The sequence below is a fragment of the Chrysemys picta genome, chromosome 3 (genome assembly GCF_011386835.1).
Source record: "Chrysemys picta bellii isolate R12L10 chromosome 3, ASM1138683v2, whole genome shotgun sequence".
Classification (NCBI taxonomy): Eukaryota; Metazoa; Chordata; order Testudines; family Emydidae; genus Chrysemys; species Chrysemys picta.
In genome coordinates this window covers 83,656,424-83,678,037 of record NC_088793.1, presented here as the reverse complement: position 1 = coordinate 83,678,037, position 21,614 = coordinate 83,656,424, and the positions used below count along the sequence as shown (strand labels likewise).

General features: G+C 44.5%; 2 protein-coding genes across 3 annotated transcripts in view; one reads left to right on the top strand and one right to left on the bottom strand.

Annotated features, from left to right (window-relative positions):
• The first annotated feature begins 2,998 nt into the window (after positions 1-2,998).
• Positions 2,999-21,614, top strand: part of SEC63 (SEC63 homolog, protein translocation regulator) — a 118,382-nt gene continuing 99,766 nt past the window's right edge. For both annotated transcript variants that reach the window (XR_010599571.1, XM_008164915.4), the window contains exon 1: positions 2,999-3,304. Coding sequence is in view for 1 of the 2 variants with exons in the window: in XM_008164915.4 (XP_008163137.1) it covers positions 3,181-3,304 (124 nt within the window). In the remaining variant the exon portion in view is untranslated. The remainder of the gene's footprint in view (positions 3,305-21,614) is intronic.
• On the bottom strand, positions 19,345-19,673 carry LOC101943995 (small nuclear ribonucleoprotein F-like). The gene has a single exon (XM_005287666.4). The coding sequence runs from the start codon at positions 19,614-19,616 to the stop codon at positions 19,359-19,361; it is 258 nt and encodes an 85-aa protein (XP_005287723.2). The 5' UTR covers positions 19,617-19,673; the 3' UTR covers positions 19,345-19,358.

The following is a 21,614-nucleotide window of genomic DNA, read 5'->3' as shown; positions in this document are numbered from 1 at the left end:
CATGTATTCATTCAACGCTAATTATTGTGAGAATTGTCAACACTGGGTAAGGTGTGGGAGAGAGGAATACCAGTCACAAAAGCCTGGCATACCAGTAGCTTGGGAAGAAGGCCAGGAAAGAGAACGGATGGAAAGGAATGTCTCAAAGGTTTACAAAATCTAAATGCAAAATTTTGTAGAATAGGTGGGGATGATTACAAAGAATCACAGGAAAAGTAAAAATCATCATTGTTTAATTTAATAAGCTGCAGTGTGAGAACCCAGCCCTGGAGCAACTGAGCTGAGACTTTCTTCTTTCTCTGAACTGCCTCTCACTGCTGCTGTGACGTTCCACAACACCTTCCAACTCTTTGTTTCTGGGATATCATGCCATATCAAGATTTTCCCTCATGCTGTGATCTCAGTAGCTTCTATTGTGATGTCACTCCTTTCCTGCTGCTAAAATTAAATGATAAATCCCTCCCCTTATGACATTACCCCTCCTGTCATCCCTAATTTGTGATGTCATCGCTTCTCCTGTGTAAATGGGACACAGGCCAATCCTGGGAGATATCACAATGGCTGCCTTTTATGGCACTTCAGCAGCAGTGCAGTGACACGTGTCCTTACTAGTGGAGCTGGGTAGAGTAATTTGTTCTTGAGGAACCTTCTATGTTAGTCATGTGTGAATGAGCAGTGTCATCAATTCTAAACACTTAAAAATGAGTCAAACTGCACATAAGATTGGCTTAAATATTATGACAGCACCAACCCTTTTTATATTATGTCCAACTTCAACCCTTTAGGGGAAGCCTCCCAGCCTCAATTTGAGCATGGTCATTTAACATTGAATTTTCAACCTGAAAACACACACACAAATGTGAGCCTTTACCAACAGCTCAGAGAGCTATTTACCCCTCTCCATCTCTTCCTTGCTTCATTCAATCTCCTGTCCTTCTTACATTTACTCTCTGAGCTCTTCTGGTCTCCTATTCCTCACCTGTCTCTGTATTTCCCCTCCCATCTCTCTTTGCCTTTCCATATACTTCCTTACATTCTCAGTCTTCCTCCTGCTTCCCACACAGTATACCTAAACTGCACAGTTCTTAAGTGGTGTGTATAGATACTGCATGTCCCCCTAGCAAAGGTATAAATAGCAGTTTAGATGGTGAGGCACTGTTCAGGCAAGTAAAGACATGCAGAACCTTAGGGTATGTACCCTACATGGCTCTCTACACACTCAAGTAGTGCTTCCCATCTACACCGGCATTTTAATAGTAGTATAGTGTTCCACTGTTGGAGCCCTTCCCCACTGCTTCCCCCATCAGAGCCTTTCACTGTGGTGTATAGCTACACGTACCCTACATGCCACCACCAATGAGCGTACAGCGTGGATGCAGCCATAGTCTCCAGTTTCTGAGGCAGAGAGTTGCCATCTTCTCTGGGAGTGATCTAGTCTCAATCCCTATGGAAATACTCAAAGACTATTCTGACAAATGGAAACTAGGGACACAAGGATAGGGGCACTCCAGTCACAAATTGCTACCATTGTGAAATCTCTTTTTAAAATTTAGACACAAATAAAGAGAGGTATTTTTGCAGTTTGGAAAAGCATTCTCCAGAGTTAAAATATTATTTAAAGATTTAAAAAATACCTCACTACTTTCTGCAAAGGGCTTAGGTAGGGCCCTACCAAATTCAGGTCCATTTTGGTCAATTTCACAGTCATAGGATTTTAAAAATAATATTTTCAGCTATTTAAAACTGAAATTTCATGGTATTGTAATTATAAGGGTCATGACCCAAAAAGGAGTTGTTGGGGGTGTGTGTCACAAGGTTATTTTAGCAGGGGTTGAGGTACTGCTACCCTTACTTTTGTGCTGCTGCTGGCGGCAGCATTGCCTTCAGAGCTGGGCAGCTGGAAAGCAGCGGCTGCTTACCGGGAGCCTAGCTCTGAAGGCAGAGTCGCCACCAGCAGCGCAGATGTAAGGATGGCATGGTATGGTATTGCCACCCTTACTTCTGCGCTGCTGCCTGCAGAGCTGGGCCCTCAGTCAGCAGCTGCCATGCCCCGGCTCTGAAGGCAGCGCAGAAGTAAGGATGGCATGGTATGATATTGCCACCTTTACTTCTGTGCTGCTGTTGGCCGAGCGCTGCCTTCAGCACTGGGCACCTGGCCAACAGCAGCTGCTTTCTGGCCACCCAGCTCTGAAGGCAGTGCAGAAGTGAGGGTGGCAATACCTCAACACCTCTACATATTCCTTTTGGGTCAGGTCCCCCAATTGTAGTGAAATCTGTATAGTGTAGGGTAAAAGCACACAAAAGACCACATTTCACAGGGGGAAACCAGATTTCACAGTCCGTGATGTGTTTTTCATGGCCATGAAAATTGGTAGGGCCCTAGGCATAGGGAAATAATGGGCTTTTGACAGAGGGCACCGTATGGCTCCATTCTCACTGGAGAGGAGACACATTTTTAACAAAGGTAAAAGTTACTGAGTTTGATTCTAGAAATCATGCGAAATACCCCCCCGCCCCCCAAACAAAACACTGCGACCCATCCCGGGGACGGAAGGCGGCTGGTGGGGGGCAGACGAGCAGCCAGTGCAGGGCAAGGTAAGATCTTCTCCTGACTCACTACCTGCGGCTGCAGAGCCGCTTGCTGGTCAGTCACAGTGGCCCGGCCTGGGCCAGAACCTCAAACCTGGCCCATCGCGAGCCTAGCCAGACACAGCCCCGTGCACTGGGGCTCAGCCCAACACAGGCCACCAGCGCCTGCAGGCCCAAACACAGACCCCGCTCTGGGCCCCGCCAGAGCCACCTCCCGGGCCCGGCCAGAGACAGACCCGCCCCCACACCTGGCCTCAGCCAAACAGCAACGCGCCTTTCGGGTCCCAGCTACAAGCGCACGCCTCCCGCGCACGCGCACGCTTCCGTCGCTCCCTGCGGGCTCAGGGATCCAGTCACAGACACGTCCCCTCCCCCAACCCGCCCCCTGTCAGCGGGCGGGGGAAATGGATGAGCCAATCCAGGCGCAGCGTGTGACGTCACAACTGCTATGGTGGCTGCATAGTGACACGTCTCACTGGGGGGCTTGCGGGGCGGCCTTCATTCTCGCCAGATCCCGGATGCTGGCTGGGCCCGCGTGAGCGAGCGCGGTGTGCCCCGGCGGCGTGGGGAGGGCGGCGTGGATGAGCGGCCATGGCGGGGCAGCAGTTCCAGTACGATGACAGCGGCAACACCTTCTTCTACTTCCTCACCAGCTTCGTGGGGCTCATCGTCATCCCCGCCACCTACTACCTGTGGCCCCGGGACCAGCACGCCGGTGAGCCGCCCCCCGCCGGGCCTGGCCGTGGGCCTCTGCCCGGGCTGGGGGAAGGATCCCACGTGCCCTCCGCCCCCGCTGCCTGGGGACGAATCGGTGGGGGGGGGGGCATTGAGTGGACCTTTCCCGGGGCGGGGTGGTGGTGAGCGAGTCTGGGCGAGCGTGAAGCCCCTTCCCCTCTGGGCAGACCCCAGTTCTCCCCTGCCCGTGGCCCGTCCCTGCCTTGCCGTGTTGGAGGGAGGCTCGGGGCGGCCTCGTGCCCCTGAGCCGAAGCGTCGGGGGCTGCTGAGCCCTTGTCAGAGACTTTCCCTGAAAACCGTTAGCGGCCGGAGTCGGTTGGGTGTCATGTAAAGAAGCAAACTCCAGCGCTTCAACCCGTCTGTCCGAGAGCTCCGGCTCTGCGCTGCTCAGCTACCGCGCGCGGTTGCGGAATCCTTCTTCCGCGGCTTTCCCGGAGCCTTTCCGGGCTGCTGACCTGACTTTGTAACGCAAAATACGCGTGGGGGATGGGGGGCGAGGTGCAGCAAGGAGACAGCCCTTTCCTGCTGCTCTTACACCTCATGGAGCAAAAGGGGCACACGCACAGGTTGTGTGTTTTCCCCTCTTTGCAGGTGACCTTTAAATGTCCCAGGTGAATAGGGCTTCTCTGCATCCTGTGGGAGATTGCTCTTCCACAGCCTGATAGATGTGTGTGTTTCTCTTGGGTCCCTTGGTTTCATTCTGTTTTTATACAGCTATTCTCTTGTTGTTATTCTCCATCCTTAGCAGGAGAGAGTTGTTCAGGATTTTGCATTCTGACAGTATGAGCTGCACAAAAATAGGGTGTTTTTGACTGTGAGATAAGGAAATTAGAATGAGAGAAACATACTGAATTTTTCTAGCCCTTTGTACAGTTACTGTATATAAGATGAGATGTAATTGGTAATATTCATATAATACAAATAGGTGATGTTACTAGTCTTTTATAATGAGTGTTTGTCTTGTAGCAGGAAAATTATGGATTTACTGTATCTGTTTAGTGTTTGAAATAAATTAAAGCCATATTTTTTTAACAGTATTTTAAATTATTTCTTTTGTTCTTTGTTTCCAATTAAAGGGAAGCCTCACTGATTAAAGGAATACTGAACAAATAAGCCTCTGCTCCTAAGAGTATGTCTGTCCTGCAAAGTAAAGGCATGATTGTAGCACTGGCAAGTATGCCAGTGTTAACAATAGCAGTGTAGCTGAGGTGGCACAGGCTTCAGCATGGAGTAGCAACGAGAGTGCAAGTCCTCTAGGGAGCCTGGGTACATACTCTGGTTGCTAGCCTGTGCTGAAGCCCACCATGTCTACATTGCCATTGTTACCCATGCTAGCTAGATTAAAGTTAATACGGGTATGCTACCTGTGTACTACAGTCACACCTTCATTCGTATCGTAGACATACCCTAACTCTACTAGCCAGAGGTAAACAAGAAAGATAAAGGTGGGAGGATTTGCAAGCTTGGCTCTATGAGCTAAGATGTGAAAAAATTATCTAAGTTATATCTGTCTTGGTGACAAGCCAAGGGCCTTTACCAGCCTCAGTTGTTAAGGAGGATGCTGTCTGTAGAACCCATTTAAAGGATTCATCTTTTGTCTTTGGCTAGTAAGTGTTGTACAGTTTAGACATTCTATTTATCTCTACTGTATTCATCCCCAAGCCTCAGCTGTGGGTTTTATTTGATTAGATCCAGTACCTGGGTCTCTTCTTATTTTTTTTTTCTCCAAACAACAGTTGCATGAAACTGACATGATTGTTGGTGAGTTTCACAGTTACTCTTCAGAACAATGTGGGCAGCTGCCATACTGTCACTCTTACTAATGTTACTCTGCTGCAGCTTGGCAAAGCTATATAAGCATCTGCAGAAGCACTGGAAATGTCTGCTGACTCAGAAAGACAGCATTGCACAGCCATCATGGCTAGGAACTGACTCTTTCTCAAAATGAGAGCTTTAGTTCTTCAGAAATCAATGCCTTAAGCTTCCCACTGGTGAGTGAATTTCTCAGGCCCTGGTCAGTTGGACAGTCCAACTTGGACTGTAGACTGGATCTACACAAGAATTGTCAAACATGGTTGAGTGTCAAGCACTGCTTCTCACTGATTTTCCCTTATCTGGCATTGTGGGGAGAGCCTGCTGCTTTCAACATTTATTTTTTTGACAAAACAATATTGTGAGTAATTGATTGCACATTGTTAAAACAGGTGGTAAACTCAGTTGACCATTCTCTACACTAACAGGACAACAGCACTCCATACTGGTTATTTAGAGGGGGAGGGAATGGAGGAGTGGTGTTTGGTAATGTCCAAGTGCAGTTGAAAATTCCTGTGTGTAGATATGCTCCCAGTCTGTGTAAGTGACTTGGTAGTGATTAAGTAATGGACTCCAAATTACATCATAGTTTGTATTCTACATGACCCCAAAAGTTGTTGTGGCTATGGAGAAAGACAGTTGGATACTGTACAAATAGTAGTCCACCAATTTTTAATGCAGTTTTTTTTTTTTTTTTGCTTCATTGTGTACTTTCAGTTGTTAAGGGTATTGTGCTTGTTTAAAGTTAGTGCGCGGAGTGCACCAATTCTGCCACGTTTCTAGTGCATTCATCTGAATGTCAAAAAGACTAGTGTTCCTCAGATAGCTTTGTGTGTCTGAATGTTTGCATGTGACCATTTGAATTGGTGTCCGCTACGTGTAATCTGTAAACTATAATAATGTTGGATTTTAAATTATCATGTAGACTTCATTTTAAAACCACATGATGGTGAAAAGTGCTGATTGCTTAATCTTGGCTTTTCACTCTTAAAACCAGAGTGACAATCATTTTAGTTTTCAGTAAAATGTGCAGAAGGCTGAGCTAAGGAGTATGCTTTAAGAAAATAAAGTAAAAACTGATTTTCACTGCAGTCTATCACAGAGTCTCTTATGAGCACCTAGACTTGAACATCTGTATCAGCATCTATGTCCTCTCTGTAGAGGAATATTTTCCATAAACGTAGGGTCTTCTCGTAAATGTTTGAAGAATGAGATGAAAATACATAATCCTTTTTGTTACAATGTGATACGAGTGTAGAATGATATAGAGCCCAAACCATTGTTGTTGTTCTGCCTAACCATTTAGAAAAACGTTTAAAACAATGTGAATAGAGTGCAAGTGGTTAAAATTTGCTATGAAATAGTGTTTTTGCAATTTCTAATGAGAGCAGTGTAAAAATATTTGAAAGGCCACTCAGAGTATTATTGGCATGAAAGTGACTTGTCCCTCTCTTAAACACAGGATAAAGTGATAATTTGAGATGCTTTTATTTCATAGATTTATAAACCTAAATGAGGAGGATGCATCCTGACCCCAACATCAAATGTTTACTACCTCTATGCCTTGAGGTGTGCACAAGAACCAGTAGATATACAAGAATAGAATTAATACAATATCTCATCAGCTTCCTGTTTATGTTAAATCTTGCTTTATTTAAAGATTTTTAGTTCTTATGGCTTTATAGATGCCAATACCGAGAGTGAGCCGGGCAGACCTCGTGCACCCACAGACCACCCCCCCCCCCCCCCCGCTGGACTCTATCCCCTGAGCCCACCAAACCTAACTGAATCCCACCACGTGAGGGTCACCCCATCCCCATTACCCCAGCCCGCTTACTTATACCCATGACTGTCTCTACTTCCTGTATGGGTGATAGATCCTCACCGCTTATCGACTGTTTCCTGATCCCACCCACCGGTTACCCACCCCTCATTGGGGACATTGCAGTCTGTATATACTATGTGTGCTGCCCATCCCCAAAACACCAACATACCCCTACACTCTGTATGTTACCCCCAATGACCAATAACTGAAGCTTCAAATTTTCTGTATCGTTTATTTTTTTAAATATTCTCTAATAAAATTTATACCTGTCATGGTTAGACTATTCCAGTCTCTGACCTCACCGAGAGCAAGTGTGGGTTTCCAAGACATTTTGGAAAAAGCCCTATGAAGTACAATTATAACCAAACCGGGGAAGGCAGTTATTTCTGTTTATATTACTTTCATTGCTCTGGTAGTCTCAGCTAAAATGATAGGACAGTGTATCAGAAAACATAACTAAACATGCAGGTAACTGGTTTGAAGGAATGATACTATAAAAGAGGAACTCTTCTTGCTTCTCCACATCTCTCTCAGTGCTTATTGTGATGTTCCCAAGGCTGTTTTAAAGGGTAAACTACTTGGTTTTGTATTGTAATTTGCTGCCTTCAACTTGCATTTTATAACTAACAAAAAAGATGCATTTGTCCAACATACTGGGTTACCTATTCTTGGGCATCCAGCAAGAATACTGTGGCAGAAATTACTTTTAAGATTGTTGTGAAAAAGGTCAACAAGAAAATAAATTACTCCAAGTGTAGTGGTAATGGTCTCAAAAGTGATCTGTAAAATAAGGAGGTAATTACAAATTTGAGTGTGGTGCAACTCCAGAAAACCATCTATCTTTTTAAAGGCAAGAATAAAGATAGAACCAAAGAGCTTGAAGGGATAGATAAATATCCCTCAAAGTCTATTGATGATATTGGATTTGTTCTCAAACAGTTTGGTTGCAGGGTTAGATAGGAGTTAAGTCTCAAAATCCAGGAAGGAGATGAAGAGCAAGAGGTGAATAAGCCTAGTTGTTGGCTAGTATACTGGCTGGCCCACAATGCTGACGTGTTTCTTACTGAAGTGATGTAAGACTGACAGTGCTCACCTAGTTATCAAAGTGAAACACAACATGATTATACAGACTGCCTACCTGTTCTCTAACAGATGTTTGTATGCTCTTGTTCGTGATATTGCAGCCTGCTATCAATGCAATTTTAAACTTGGTTAGAGTGCTGTAAGCACACATACCTAAGGTTGCGAGTCTGTCACGGAGGTCACAAAAGTCACAGATTCTGTGACGTTCTGAGACCTCTGTGACTTCTGCAGCTGCAGCAACTGGTGTGGCTGATCCCAAGACCGCCCGAGCAGTTGGTCCTGAGGGCTTCCAGAGCAGCAGGGGTCCCGTGGGCAGCCCCAGAGCAGTGGTCCCGGGGACCACCTTGGAGGTCTTTGGAGCAGGGGTCCTGGGGGGCCTTGGAGTAGCAGGCGGCTGGGGGGCAGTCAGCTCCTGCTGTTAGAGCAGGGGCCAGCTGTCAGTCCCTGCTCCCACCACCCCCTCCCGCCCCCCCAAGCAGCAGGGCCCCAGGAGCAGCTAAGATTTAGTCAGGGGTATTTATAGTAAAAGTCATCGACAGGTCACGGGCTGTGAATTTTTGTTTATTGTCTGTGACCTGTCCATGACGTACTAAAAATACTCATGACTAAATCTTAGCCTTATTTTTGTAATGTGCTATGTGGAAAGAATAAGGTGTCTGTTCTGAAGCTTATAGGCTAACTTGGACAAAACAATACATAGGACAACAGTTCAAGCGCCTGGAAATATTGTACCCTCTCCAGTGGGGAGATGAATGTAAGCAGAAGAGAGATTTGAAGGAGGAGAAAACATAGTACACGAGAGAAGGGAGTCTGTCAATCATAGGGGATATCTGTTGCTGATCAGAGTGGAAGAACTGAAGTTGATCTGTAATGACTGAAGAGGGATAATTGCTTATTTCTTTTCCAGTTAAAGATCAATATAAATGTACTTACATAAAATGGATAATGAATGGACAACTTTGTCATAGAATCCCTTGCCATGTATTTTAGATGCATCCACGTGCGAACAGTTTAGAGACGTATGTGCACTCACTTATTTTTTATGAATTTGTTCCTCAGTCAAATGTAGTTACAAAGTTTTCCTCAAGAGCCACTGTGAATTGAATCACTAGTGAAACCAACATTTATAGATATTTTTAGGTTATGAAATATTTATTAAACCTTTCATAATGCTGTTACATGCATGGGGGAAAAAAAATAAACCCAACCACCTCTTTTGTGATCCAGCTCTACGTTTGAGTTGGGACATAGTCCATTTCTTCTGGTTGTGATACTGCAGAATGGTGGATTTTGGGGCATTTCAGTGCTGTGTAGCTAGGGGAGCATAAAAAGACAATAGATTCTTAGGGTGGCCTCTAAATATTCCCAGTTGTTTGTTGCACCACCTTGTGTTGCTGAGGTTACCAACCTAGTGGAAGGCAGCACCCTCCTCTGACAATACCTCCATAAGTGCCATCTCTTGACACCAGACATTAGGAGCTGAGGTTATAAAAGTGCACAGAAAGCCCCACTCCTTTGGCTTCTTCCATTGGTCCCAGCCCAAAAATTGAAATATGTAGAGGTTCTTTGAGTGTTGTTAGGTTACTTACCAGTAACTTTCTTTATATAGCCCCCTTTTTTTTTCTGTAGGTCTCAAAGTACTAGTGAAATAGATGAGTATTATCCCCTTCTTAGTGATGTGGAACTGAGGCACAAAGGTTAAAACCTTGTTCAATGCCATACTGTAAATCAGTGGTGGAGAATAAAACTTGGATCTAATTCCTCGGTCTGTACCCTATCCACTGGACCATGTTGCTTCCAGGATGAAAGAATTCCATCCTTATTTTACCACCCCCATTTATGTGTCTCTGTGCATAAGTGTTCAATGGGGGCAAACAGAAGCAGAAAATGGGGACGCCTGATATCAGGAATTCAGGAAACTTAGATTTTACAAGTTTTTTACATATTTGTTCTTAATCCACTGGTGAAAAATGGCTCATAGTTCAGGGGCTACCAATATCAAAAAATTTAAATAAAACTGACAGGTTTCAGAGTGGTAGCCGTGTTAGTCTGTATCAGCAAAAAGAACGAGGAGTACTTGTGGCACCTTTACAACTACAATACCTACCTGCTGAAGTGAAGAAACCGATTGACCGAGTCAGACGAGTACCCAGAAGTCACCTACTCCAGGACAGGCCCAACAAAGAAAGTAACAGAACACCACTAGCCGTCACCTTCAGCCCCCAACTAAAACCTCTCTAGTGCATCATCAAGGATCTACAACCTATCCTGAAGGACAATCCCTCAATCTCACAGATCTTGTGAGACAGGCCAGTCCTCGCAACAGACAGCCCCCCAACCTGAAGCAAATACTCACCAGCAACCACACAACAAAAACACTAACCCGGGAACCTATCCTTGCAACAAAGCCCGTTGCCAACTCTATCCACATATCTATTCAAGGGACACCATCATAGGACCTAATCACATCAGTCACACTATCAGAGGCTCGTTCACCTGCACATCTACCAATGTGATATATGCCATCATGTGCCAGCAATGGCCCTCTGCCATGTACATTGGGCAAACCAGACAGTCTCTATGCAAAAGAATAAATGGACACAAATCAGACGTCAAGAATTATAACATTCAAAAACCAGTCGGAGAACACTTCAACCTCCCTGGTCACTCGATTTACAGATCTCAAAGTCACAAAAAAACTTAAACAGACTCCAACGAGAAACTGCAGAATTGGAATTAATTTGCAAACTGGACACAATTAAATTAGGCTTTATTAAAGACTGGGAGTGGATGGGTCATTACACAAAGTAAAAACTATTTCCCCATGCTAATTTTCCCTCCCCATCCCCACTGTTACTCAAACCTTCTTATCAACTGTTTGAAATGTGCCATCCTGATTATCACTACAAATTTTTTTTATCCTGCTGATAATAGCTCACCTTAATTGATTACTCTTGTTATAGTTAGTATGGCAATACCCATTTTTTCATGTTCTCTGTTTATATATATCTTCCTACTGTATTTTCCACTGCGTGCATCCGATGAAGTGAGTTTTAGCCCACGAAAGCTTATGCTCAAATAAATGTGTTAGTCTCTAAGGTGCCACAAGTTCTTTTTAAATAAAACTGTTAGTTCTCATTAGAAAAGGTGTATACATTGCTCTGTGTTCATGTGGAAAACCTGCATTAAATTCCCTGATCTGATCTTGTTGCTCCCATTGGAGAAGAGCTGCAGAGAAAACATACTCTGTGTCCAGCGGTTCTCACAACAAAAACTTTGGTGGCCTCAGAGTGCGGCCACCAACTCTTGCTGGTGGCTGCTCTGACACTTTTTCCTAAAATACTTAATTAACTTTAGGAAAAACAAATAAATATGCACATATACATGTCCAAATCAGTGTAATTTATTTATGTAGGGCTCTTTGCAGACTCAATAATAAAAATAATGTACAGTTGTCTGGATTCTTTACTGGACCCAAACCGAATAGAAACACAAGGTGCTTTGCATGTTCTTGTTTTTGTTGATTTTTGGGGGCGGGAGGTGTTGCTTTTTTAAAATGGCTTACTAGCTAGTAACTCTGTTTCTGTGAAAAGTGATATTTGTGTTTGTTAATATCACTTTTCACTGCCTCCTTGCTAGCATAGTGATATTTGTAACAGACTTACTCAGCCGTGGTAAACCAGAGGACAGATTAAGCCCTGGATGGGGAGGTGGGTAGGGAGGCAGCAGGGGCCAAGGGAGGCAGCAGCGGCCAGAGGCAATGTGGTGGTGAACCCGGGGCCAGAGCCCAAAGCCCCACAGCCTTAGGATGGAGACTGCTGCTGTGTGGCTGGAGGTCAGAGCTCGCACCCCAGACCTGAAGCCAGAAGCCTGAACCCCACTGCCCCTGGGAAGGGGGGGGGAATTCACACTGGCTGCCTGTTCCTCTGGTGGATCCATTGCTCCCCACCATCTCCCTGTCCTCAATCACCACTGAGGAGGCTGTGGCCACAAGAAAAGTCCATGGTGGCTGCATTTGAGAATGCTAGTTTAGGAAGTGCTTTATGTTGCTCAGAACTGAGCAGGTGAGCCAGTCTGACGTACATAATGTTTCTGTGGTTATGTTTACACTACAGCCTCTGGTTTTAAAATCCCGGGCATGGCACTCACACAAAAAGAGGAGCATGCATGAGCACTGCATCAGGAAAGCATGAATGGGAGCACTGGCCGCTTCTGGGTATGTGCATTAGTATCTTTCTGCAGACAAATCCTGACCCTGGTGCAGTCCAGTGGCACTCCTAGCAACCTGAATACTTGGAGGGGCTCTGGGGCACGGGATGAGGGGAAGGATAGGGCTGCTTTCTGCTACAGCTGTACTTCACCTTTCTTGTCCCAGCCCCTTTCAAGGAGGTTGGCCTATGCCACTGCTATTTCCTTTCAAAGGGGTGTGGGGTGGAGGGGTCACTTACCTTTGCTTTCCTGGCACATAGCCTCTTCTGCTTTCCCTATATCCTGCAAAAGAGCTTAAAGCAGCCAGGTTCTATCTGAGCCTGTAGTAGGTTCTGAATGGTGAAGATGAAGGGGGCCCATTCACTGCCTCATGAATTACTTCTAGGCACCCTTGAAGTATGCAGTATTGAAAGGGGGCTGTGCCAGTCCTCCTCCCCAAGTTGTGTAAGAGTCTGGGGAAAGAGACGCTTACCTGTCCCCAAACCCGATTGGCTTTGTTGCTCTTCCTGTTAACCACCTTCTTTTCAAGGCTTGGAGAAAAATGTGTTGGTATGCTTCCTCAGGGCATTGCACAAGCAGTAAGATTCTAGTGTGCCAGACAGAAAAATGGACTAGATGTGACATGCTGTCAAAGGCACAAAGCAAACTGAAAACTAGAGATTTTTTTTATTTCAGGTGTTGTAATGTTTGCTATTTGTAAAAGTAGGTTAAAATATGACTTTTTTAGAACACGTTTTAAGTTTCTGTAGAAGAAATGTACGTTCAAGAGTAGGGTTAAAATTCTTTTCTCGGTGTGGGTTGGCAGAGGCTAATGTCAAATGACGGAGATGCATAGTGTGTAGAGGAGCAAGATGGCTTATTGCATTATGATGACCACCCCACTGACCTATATTAGAAGCTGTTTCAATATCAGCCACTTGTCACTATCTCTTGATGGAAGGTAGAAACTTCTAAGCACAATGCAGCGATCAGATCCTCAGAAAGGGGTCTGCAAGCATAACTTCCATTGTAAATTTCAAGAAATCTGTGCTTCATGAATTTCACTGAAGCAACTTAAAATGGTATTGCTCCATTAATAGCGGCTTTTAAGATAAAGTATAACTCATGCAGCTATCACAAATAAGTATTCAGTTAGGGTCAGTGCTAATACAGTTAAAACTGAGGCTTATGGTGGAATTTAAAAATGAATGATTTGGAGGGATAAAGGGAGCGTTCTAGACAGATGGGGGAGGGGGGTCATGTAGCTGAAAATTACCATTCTTCCCACCTCTTCTTCCAAAAACTGACTCCTCATGCTAAGAGTTGCACAAAATTAGCACTTTTAATGAGTGTCTACAACTTTTCCTTCCTTCAGAGGCTTTAAAGCTTAACTTTTAAATTTGCTTGCTGAAAAGGGTTTCTCTTTATTCTTACATGTATATTAGGAGTAGTTTTTGAAGGTAGGGTGATATTTACGTTCCTGCTAAAACATAAAAGGATTTGTGTGCCTACGCCACCACTTAGCACCAATCTTCAAATGAATAAATGCTTAAGGAAGAGTGCTGTAATTAAATTATCTCCTTTATTTAAAACTTCCTTTGCACAGAAAATTACTCATCACAGGGGTTTATAATCTAATAAACAAATATCTGATGGGAGTGAGAATTCAATCTTAAAATAAAAAAAATACTGAGTTTGGTTCAAGTATTCAAAACTAGATGAAGTAATTAGTAGGGTGGAAGAAGAGATATTTAAACTTAAGTATATGATGTTGCATTTTGACATGATCATGACCAATAAGAGCTCCTCTTGCATATAATGAAGAATTTGAAGGAGGCATAAATGTGCTGTCCAGAGAGGCAGGATAGTCTAGTGGATTAAACTCAGAGTCAGGAACTGATGCATTCAGACTTCCGGTGTGGCCTTGTGCAAGCTCTGGCTGAGTCCACATGGGGGGACTCAATGACCTGTATTGTATTGGACCCAACCTTTGAATCCCATATACTTCCAAGCCAACGAGGTTTGAGCAGCGTCCAGACGTTCACTAGTCCTGGCCACCCAGGCACACTGTCAGGATGCAGATTCCCTGTCTGGCATCCCTCATTTGGCTGCGGAACCCATCATTAACATGGGGCCCTGAGATTAGTGTTGATACTCTTAAGCCTCTCCAGTTGCTAATGCATGCTCTCCCAGAGTCCACCCCTGCAGGCATTCTGGGTTATAGTGCAGTCCTTTGGGGACTGTGTGACAATTTTAAAGCAAGGAACAATTTTAAAGGAAGGAACCTGTGGGTTTCTGGGCATAGAGGATTATTAACAGTTAATGGTTCTATCAGAAGTCAATGCTGTTTGTTTGTATTTATGAATTACTGTAGTGCCTAGGGGCCCTAGACAGGGACCAGGACCCTGTTGGGCCAGGCACTTTTCAAACACAGAACACCAACAGAGTAGAACTATTCAGTGTTGATTGTGTTCCTTGATGACTTTGTCATGTCTTTCCAACATAGTACACCTCTACCCCGATATAACGCTGTCCTTGGGAGCCAAAAAATCTTACCGCGTTATAGGTGAAACCGCGTTGTATCGAACTTGCTTTGATCCACTGGAGTGCGCAGCCCCCCCCACCCCCGAGCACTGCTTTACTGCGTTCTATCCGAATTCGTGTTCTATCGGGTTGCGTTATATTGGGATAGAGGTGTACCTTGCTACATATCCATTTACTACTACCAGATTATGATTTAATTCACTATCAGTGTTATAAGTACAAATAGCATAAAACCAAATGGAATTCATGACTGGACACCTCATATTCCCCAAACTGTCACACAGGTCACTTACTTTGTTTCCCTATAGGAAAATAGGTATTCTCCCCAACTTCTCAGGTGCATTGTGAGAATTAATACTAAGTATTACTAAAAAAATGATATAATGAGATAATTTAATCCTTTATGTAATTCAGAGTAATGAAACAGCTCATCCACTGTTTGCAGGGTGGGAATCCTGATTGAATCTTTACCCTGTTTCCCCGAAAATAAGACATCCTCCGAAAATAAGGCCTACTTACAGTTTTGCCTCTCGTTGTAATATAAGGCATCCCCCCGATAATAAGACCTCCCCGATAATAAGGCATCCACCGATAATAAGGCATTTTTCATTTCTGAAAAATAAGACATCCCCTGAAAATAAGACCTAGCGCATCTTTGGGAGCAAAAATTAATATAAGACACTGTCTTATTTTCGGGGAAACAGGGTAGTATTAACTTTGTAGGAAAATGATATACTTAGGTCTGTCAGTTTGCTATTTTGAGAGATCTGACATGTCAATATATACTACTCTATTCAGTGGAAAAAACTGTTCATGCAGAATTAAGGTTGCTTGGTGTGGTATGTTATCCCCTTGCAGAACATTGAAATGAATAAAACTCACTTATGAAAACCAGGAAATGCATGGTTAAGATTGCCCAGGCAACCTTAACACTGCCGTATTTCAGTAATGCCTCAGTACGCCCCATCAAGTATGCCCTCAGTACGCTGAGCCCGAGCCCGACAGCTTCAACCCTGGGCGTCAGGGCTCAGGTTACAGGCCCCCCCCAACTTGGGCTGAAGCCCTTGCGCTTTGGCCTTTCCGCCTGGGAAAGCAGGGCTTGGGCAGTCTCCGACTTTGGCCCCCCCTTCTGGGGTCATATAGTAATTTTTGTTGGCAGAAGGGGTTGCGGCGCAATGAAGTTTGAGAACCCTTGGTGTAGACACTACTTACGCCAAAGGGAGGGGTTTTCCTGTTGGTGTAGGTAATCCACCTCCTTGAGAGGCGGTAGCTAGGTTGATGGAATAATTGTTTCATCTACCTAGCTCTGTTTAGGCTGGGGGGGGGGTGAGACTGGCTTAACTAAGGGCTTGTCTACACTTACATTTTATAGTGCTTTAACTTGCTGGCTCAGGGGTGTGAAAAATCACCCCCCTGAGTGCAGCAAGTCTGAGTGCTTTAAAACGCTATTGTAGACAGGCTCTGAGCGCTGGGAGCCAATCCCCTCGTGGAGGTGGATTACCAGGAGCGCAGGGAGAGCTCTCTCCAGCGCTTGCGCGCGACCACACTTGCACTTCAAAGCGCTGCCGTATGAGCGTTTCCGCAGCAGCACTTTGAAGTTTCTAGTGTAGATATACCCTAAGTCACTCAGGCATGTGAATTTTTCACACCCCTGAATGTAGTGAAGCTGATTTAATATTTTAGTGCAGACCAGGCCTAAACAAGCACATTTATTCATAAGGAGAAAACAACCTACACTTATGCTAATAAGCTTAGCAGAAATCACGCCTTTCCTCTCCCCAGCTCCAGGAGGGCTCTGGTAGGAGTCAGGCCTTCAAAACCCCACAAAGGGCTTTTTCTGTGGCTACAAGTTCATAACTGCTTTAGCTCAGAACAAGCACACCCATGCATAGTTTAGTTTTTCTTCTATGCAGTTTGGGCCTTTGATCTTCAGGTTCTGAGAACAAGTAATCAATAAACAATGGTCCCTTCCTCAGGGTGTAGCTTCAAAAGGAGGAGTTTTGCATAACTGGAGGTGGGAATTTGCATTCAGCTCCCTCTAGAGATTCCCCAGGTAAATACTTGATACTATTTGTCCCAAATATCTATTCTCTCCTGGCACATTGTTCACTACAGTCCTTTGAAGTTCATAATGCTTCCAGGGTTCACATCCCGTCTCCCTCTTAGAGAGGTTACATGCACTCCTGGCCCACAATAATATGTAACCTTTTAATACAATGAACTCCAAAGATACTTACTGAATTATGTTTAAGGTGTTGCAAGGATATTGCAGGAAAGTGCCATATCTGTCACTCCCTGCTAATTATATAATGTACACAATTCTTCAGTGAAGTGATGCATTCTGCATCCTGAAGGTACACATGCAGCTCCTCCCTTTGTTCACATGCATCGGGTGTGTGTGTGAAATTATAGATATCCTCAATCATAATCACAGCTCTGTCACATATCACAATAAAACCCACACATGGCCTCATATCACTAACACACCTTTACCAAGCAGGCCTAACTACTGCCTCTACCTATTAATGTAGGTACACTTAACAACCAACACACTGACTTGTACCTGGAGTGTATCCAAATAATTGCCATTGGCTACGCCCGTTCATGGAACAGAGGGAACATGGTTTGGGCAACTGTTTTTCTTCCTTTTTGCTATTTAGTAGTGTTAAATGAAATCTTGTAGGGGTGAGTGAATGGGTTGTAAAACGAGGTGAAGAGCTTGCACATTTAAGCGACTGTGGAGTTGGCAAAATAAAGGTGGGTGTGTTAATAGGGCATATGACGCATTGCTGAAAGACAATAGAGTTAAAGTTGCATGGGCAACCTTAACTGTGCATGTCCTGGTTTTTAGAAGCTTAAGTTTTGCTCAAATCAGTATTCTGCAAGGTGGCGACTTACCACCAAGCAGCAACTCTGATAACATTTTTTTGCCATTGAATGTACTAGTTTTTTTTGAACAGGAGAAAATATGTTGTTAGGAGTTAGTCATTTAGGCAGTTATAAATATCACGTCCTGCAGTTCGTGTACTGAGCTAGCCACCCCCATCAGCTGTGCCCCACTAGCCCTGCTCCAGCACATCATGCCTCAACCCATTCAGTGCCTTCCCACCACAAGCAGGGAATGCATCTCCCTGAAGTCTTCACTCCCTGGTGTGCACACGCTTCTGTTGCTGTTACTTCCCCCTTTTACAATCTGACATGCATCTAGTGGCTGGAGCAAAGGAAAACTATGGTACAGTGGAATAGCTGTGTGCAGGAAGGTTGGCAGAGCTGGGAGTTTAGGATAGTTGCAGTGCACCGACAGATCTTGCAGGTTGTGGTGCACTGGCAAAGCTGGGGGTTGTGTGGGGTGCTGGCAGAGCTGGGGCTGCAGGGCACTTGGGGGAAGTGGCAGAGCTGGGGGATGCCCTGGCTTTCTTATGAGCCCCCAACCTCTTTCGCCTCCTCTGCTATCCATCCCTATTTATCATAGAATCCTGGACATATAGGGCTGGAAAGGGACCTCAAGAGGTCATATAGTCTAGTCCTCCTATGCTGAGGCAGGACCAAATACACTTGCACCATCCTTAACTGGTGTTGTCCAACCTGTTCTTAAATCCTCCATTGCTGGGGATTACACAACCTCCCTTTGAAGCATGTTCTAGGGTTTAACTACGCTTTAGTTAGATATTTGGAAAAATATCTAACTTAAATCTCCCTTGCTAAAGATTAACCTCATTACTACTTGTCCTATGTTCAGTGGACATGGAGAACAGTTGATCACCAGCTGCTTTATTACAGCCCTTAGCTTATGTCCCTCCTTCGGTTGTCTTTTCTCAAGACTAAACATGCCCAGTTTTTTTAACCTTTCCTCACAGATCAGGTTTTCTAAACCTTTTCCCATTTTTGTCACGATTATAGAGATGCTCCCACAAGGACATAGGGAAGACCTTAAATCCATTGTGTCTGAAGGACAGTTAGTTGCCCAGATGTCGCTATAGGCTGCGTTAGATGCTTCTGATACAGTAGCATGCTCAATGGCCACTTCCATAGCCGTGCTGCTGCTCTGCTATAGTTTGAGCATTGCTTCCTGTTTTAAAATATGGCTGTCCTAAGGGCTCTAAACTCCACATACTTTCTTGAATAATCTTGAAATTTGCTGTGCCTCATGGGACTGTGGAGATAAGACTAGTGGTCAAAATTTGACATCGTTTGGGTAAGGGTTTCCTGAGAGAGACCCCGTTAAAACAAACAACCTCCTCTCACTGTTCCTCCCCCAACCCTAAAACCAAGTTGTCTACAAAATCACCTTGTTCTAAGATTCTTTGTGTGTGCGCACACCATGGGCTCAAATTAAACCTCTAACTGTGCCCAAACTGACCTCAGACTGAGATAAATCCTGAATGGCTGAGGTCAGTTTGGGCAATATTGGGATGGAAAAGAATCTGTAGAAGCATATCTGACAAAGTCCCAGAGTAGCTGAAGGATACAGCATGAACCCCAGCCATACTCATTGACTGTGCATTCAAGCCTGCTGGTTTTTGTTTTTGTTTTTGTTTTAGTTGTGAAAAACTGATCTGTATTTTTCAAGAAATATACAAATTTATTCTCTCATTTCTCCTTCTTCTTCTTCTTCTACTCCTCTGATGTACAGGATGTTGTTACATCTTATCAAAACTTCACCAAGGTGTCTTGACAATAGACCATCTATGTATTCTTCTGTGTTTGCAAGCTGCATGTTCATGTAGCCATCGACAGACACCAGGTAGCCCTTGTACTCCATCCTCCACTTCAGCTTCGCCATCACTGGCTTCCCCATCAGCCCATTCAGGAAGGGCTTGGGGTTCAGGGGCAAGCTCATGGTAACGTGGCCTGGCAGAAGGCAGCGGTAAAAACAAAAATTACTCGCAGGGCCGCATGTGCGCCGTGTTGGTAGGCATCTGTGTGTGACTGCTGGGCATAAATATAAAGTAAACAATGAAATAAGGTATTTATTTTTTTTGGTTTGGCATGAGTGGCACAGCTTTGCCAGACAATGCTATAACTATTTCATAACTAGTAAATCCGTGTGTATTTTGTTAGCTTCCCATATGCTGCAAGGTACTGTATTGTTCCTGAAAAGTTTATTTCAGAAAGTGAGAGTCCATTAGTCAAGGGGGTCCTCAGAAGATGAAGAGATTAAGGACTTGGTATACCATGACAGTGAATAGGGAACAGTTCCTGATGCCAGTGAAGGGTCACTTCAGCATTGGCTGTTTCCTCTCTCCACTACACTCCCCCCAGACACTTACAAAAGTGGAAGAGGGGGATGCCCTGAGCAGTTCGGGACAGTGTCTGGCCTCTATCTAGGGTTGGCCTTTAGCCGTGTTACCATGTCACAAAGGCTTTGTTTGCCTTAGACTTCAAAAGGGTTGGGAAAGTACTTTTGATTCAGTAGGTTGTAGTGAGGTGTTCTATAGAGACAGCTCCTTTGTGGGAATGTGCTGGCTCTTAAGGGCCTTTGTGTCTGTTCACACAGGGAGGGTGCAAGGTTTCCTTCAAGGGGGTTAAGGAGTAGGTCTCCTGTACTGCGCTGCTAGTCAAGGATGTGACTAGCATAATTGATTAGGTCTGTTGGTTGCTGTAGTAGATAGAGCTGTCCATCTGAGTTGGGTTGAGTCGCAGTAGTTTTTACCACCTACTTCCATGAGGTAGACTTAAGCATCCACATAGCCTTCTGTACCTAGAGAAATATTCTGAAATCTGGCAATGGGAGCCAACTTCCTTGATGTTAGGGATTTCATCCTTTAACATCATAGTATGTGTCCTGGAGGAGTCTCGTGTCATGCTGTCAGTGTCTAAGATCTCTGCCTCCACCTGTATTTTCTCCCTTGCGGAGTCTGTATGGGGGTTGTGGCAGCCAGATCCTTCTCATGGACCATTTGGGATATATCTACAAAGTAAATGTGGACTGTGAAAGCTGCAGAGAGACAAGGTGAATCTTGGGGATCTGATGGCAGCAGTGTGAGGAGTGTAGTATGTTGCCTGCTTTTATAGCTGCCAAGCATGGAGACTGTGGTGTCATGGATTGGATATTCATCCTAGTTAACTGGCTAGGGCACAATCTGCAACCAGGTCCTTTGGGATAGTGAAAGGGGGGAGAAAAAGAGAGGAGGAAAGGGAAGAGCAATGGCTCTTTTCTGGAAACATGAAAGTGGTGCTTGGCATTTCAGCAGAGGAAAGCAAATGCAGAATTACTGCTTGTAGCCAAGAGGGTACGTGAGTCTGTCCCAGTATGTGAACGGGGTAGAGATAGTCTTACAGTTCTTAAAGAGGCTCTATTACCTGTAACTGATTTCTCTGCAGTAGAGCTGTGTAGATGTAGACTGCAAAGATTAATATCTCAGTCAATATTGCCTACCTAGGCTTTCTGTAAAGCCACATGGTACTGTTCTGGTGCCTTCCTGTGTTACAATTCCTGAAGTATTTGTGTCATCTCTCTCTTGGGACCAACATGGCTACAACTACCTCTTCACTTATATTTTTATGGAACCATATAGCCTGCACAACGTCACAACCTGTGACTAAATCTTACCTGCTGGGGTAGGGAAGGAAAGAGTCCCGGTGCCCCCTGCCGGTTTTTTTTTTTAACACCCTTGAACGACAAAAAATTTACTGACAAAGTGCCAGTGTAGACAAATCCAAAGACTTTCAACGAGGGAGATTGGTCCCAAGCTGGGAAAAGGATCCAGCCTCTGTATGGAGAAGTGTGAGCTGCCTGTAACATCTATGAGAGACAGACAGACTGCTTGATTCAAATTGTGCTTTGTCTGTAGAATTTAGACTGCAAATCTTTTATTTCTATGAATCGTAAACTACC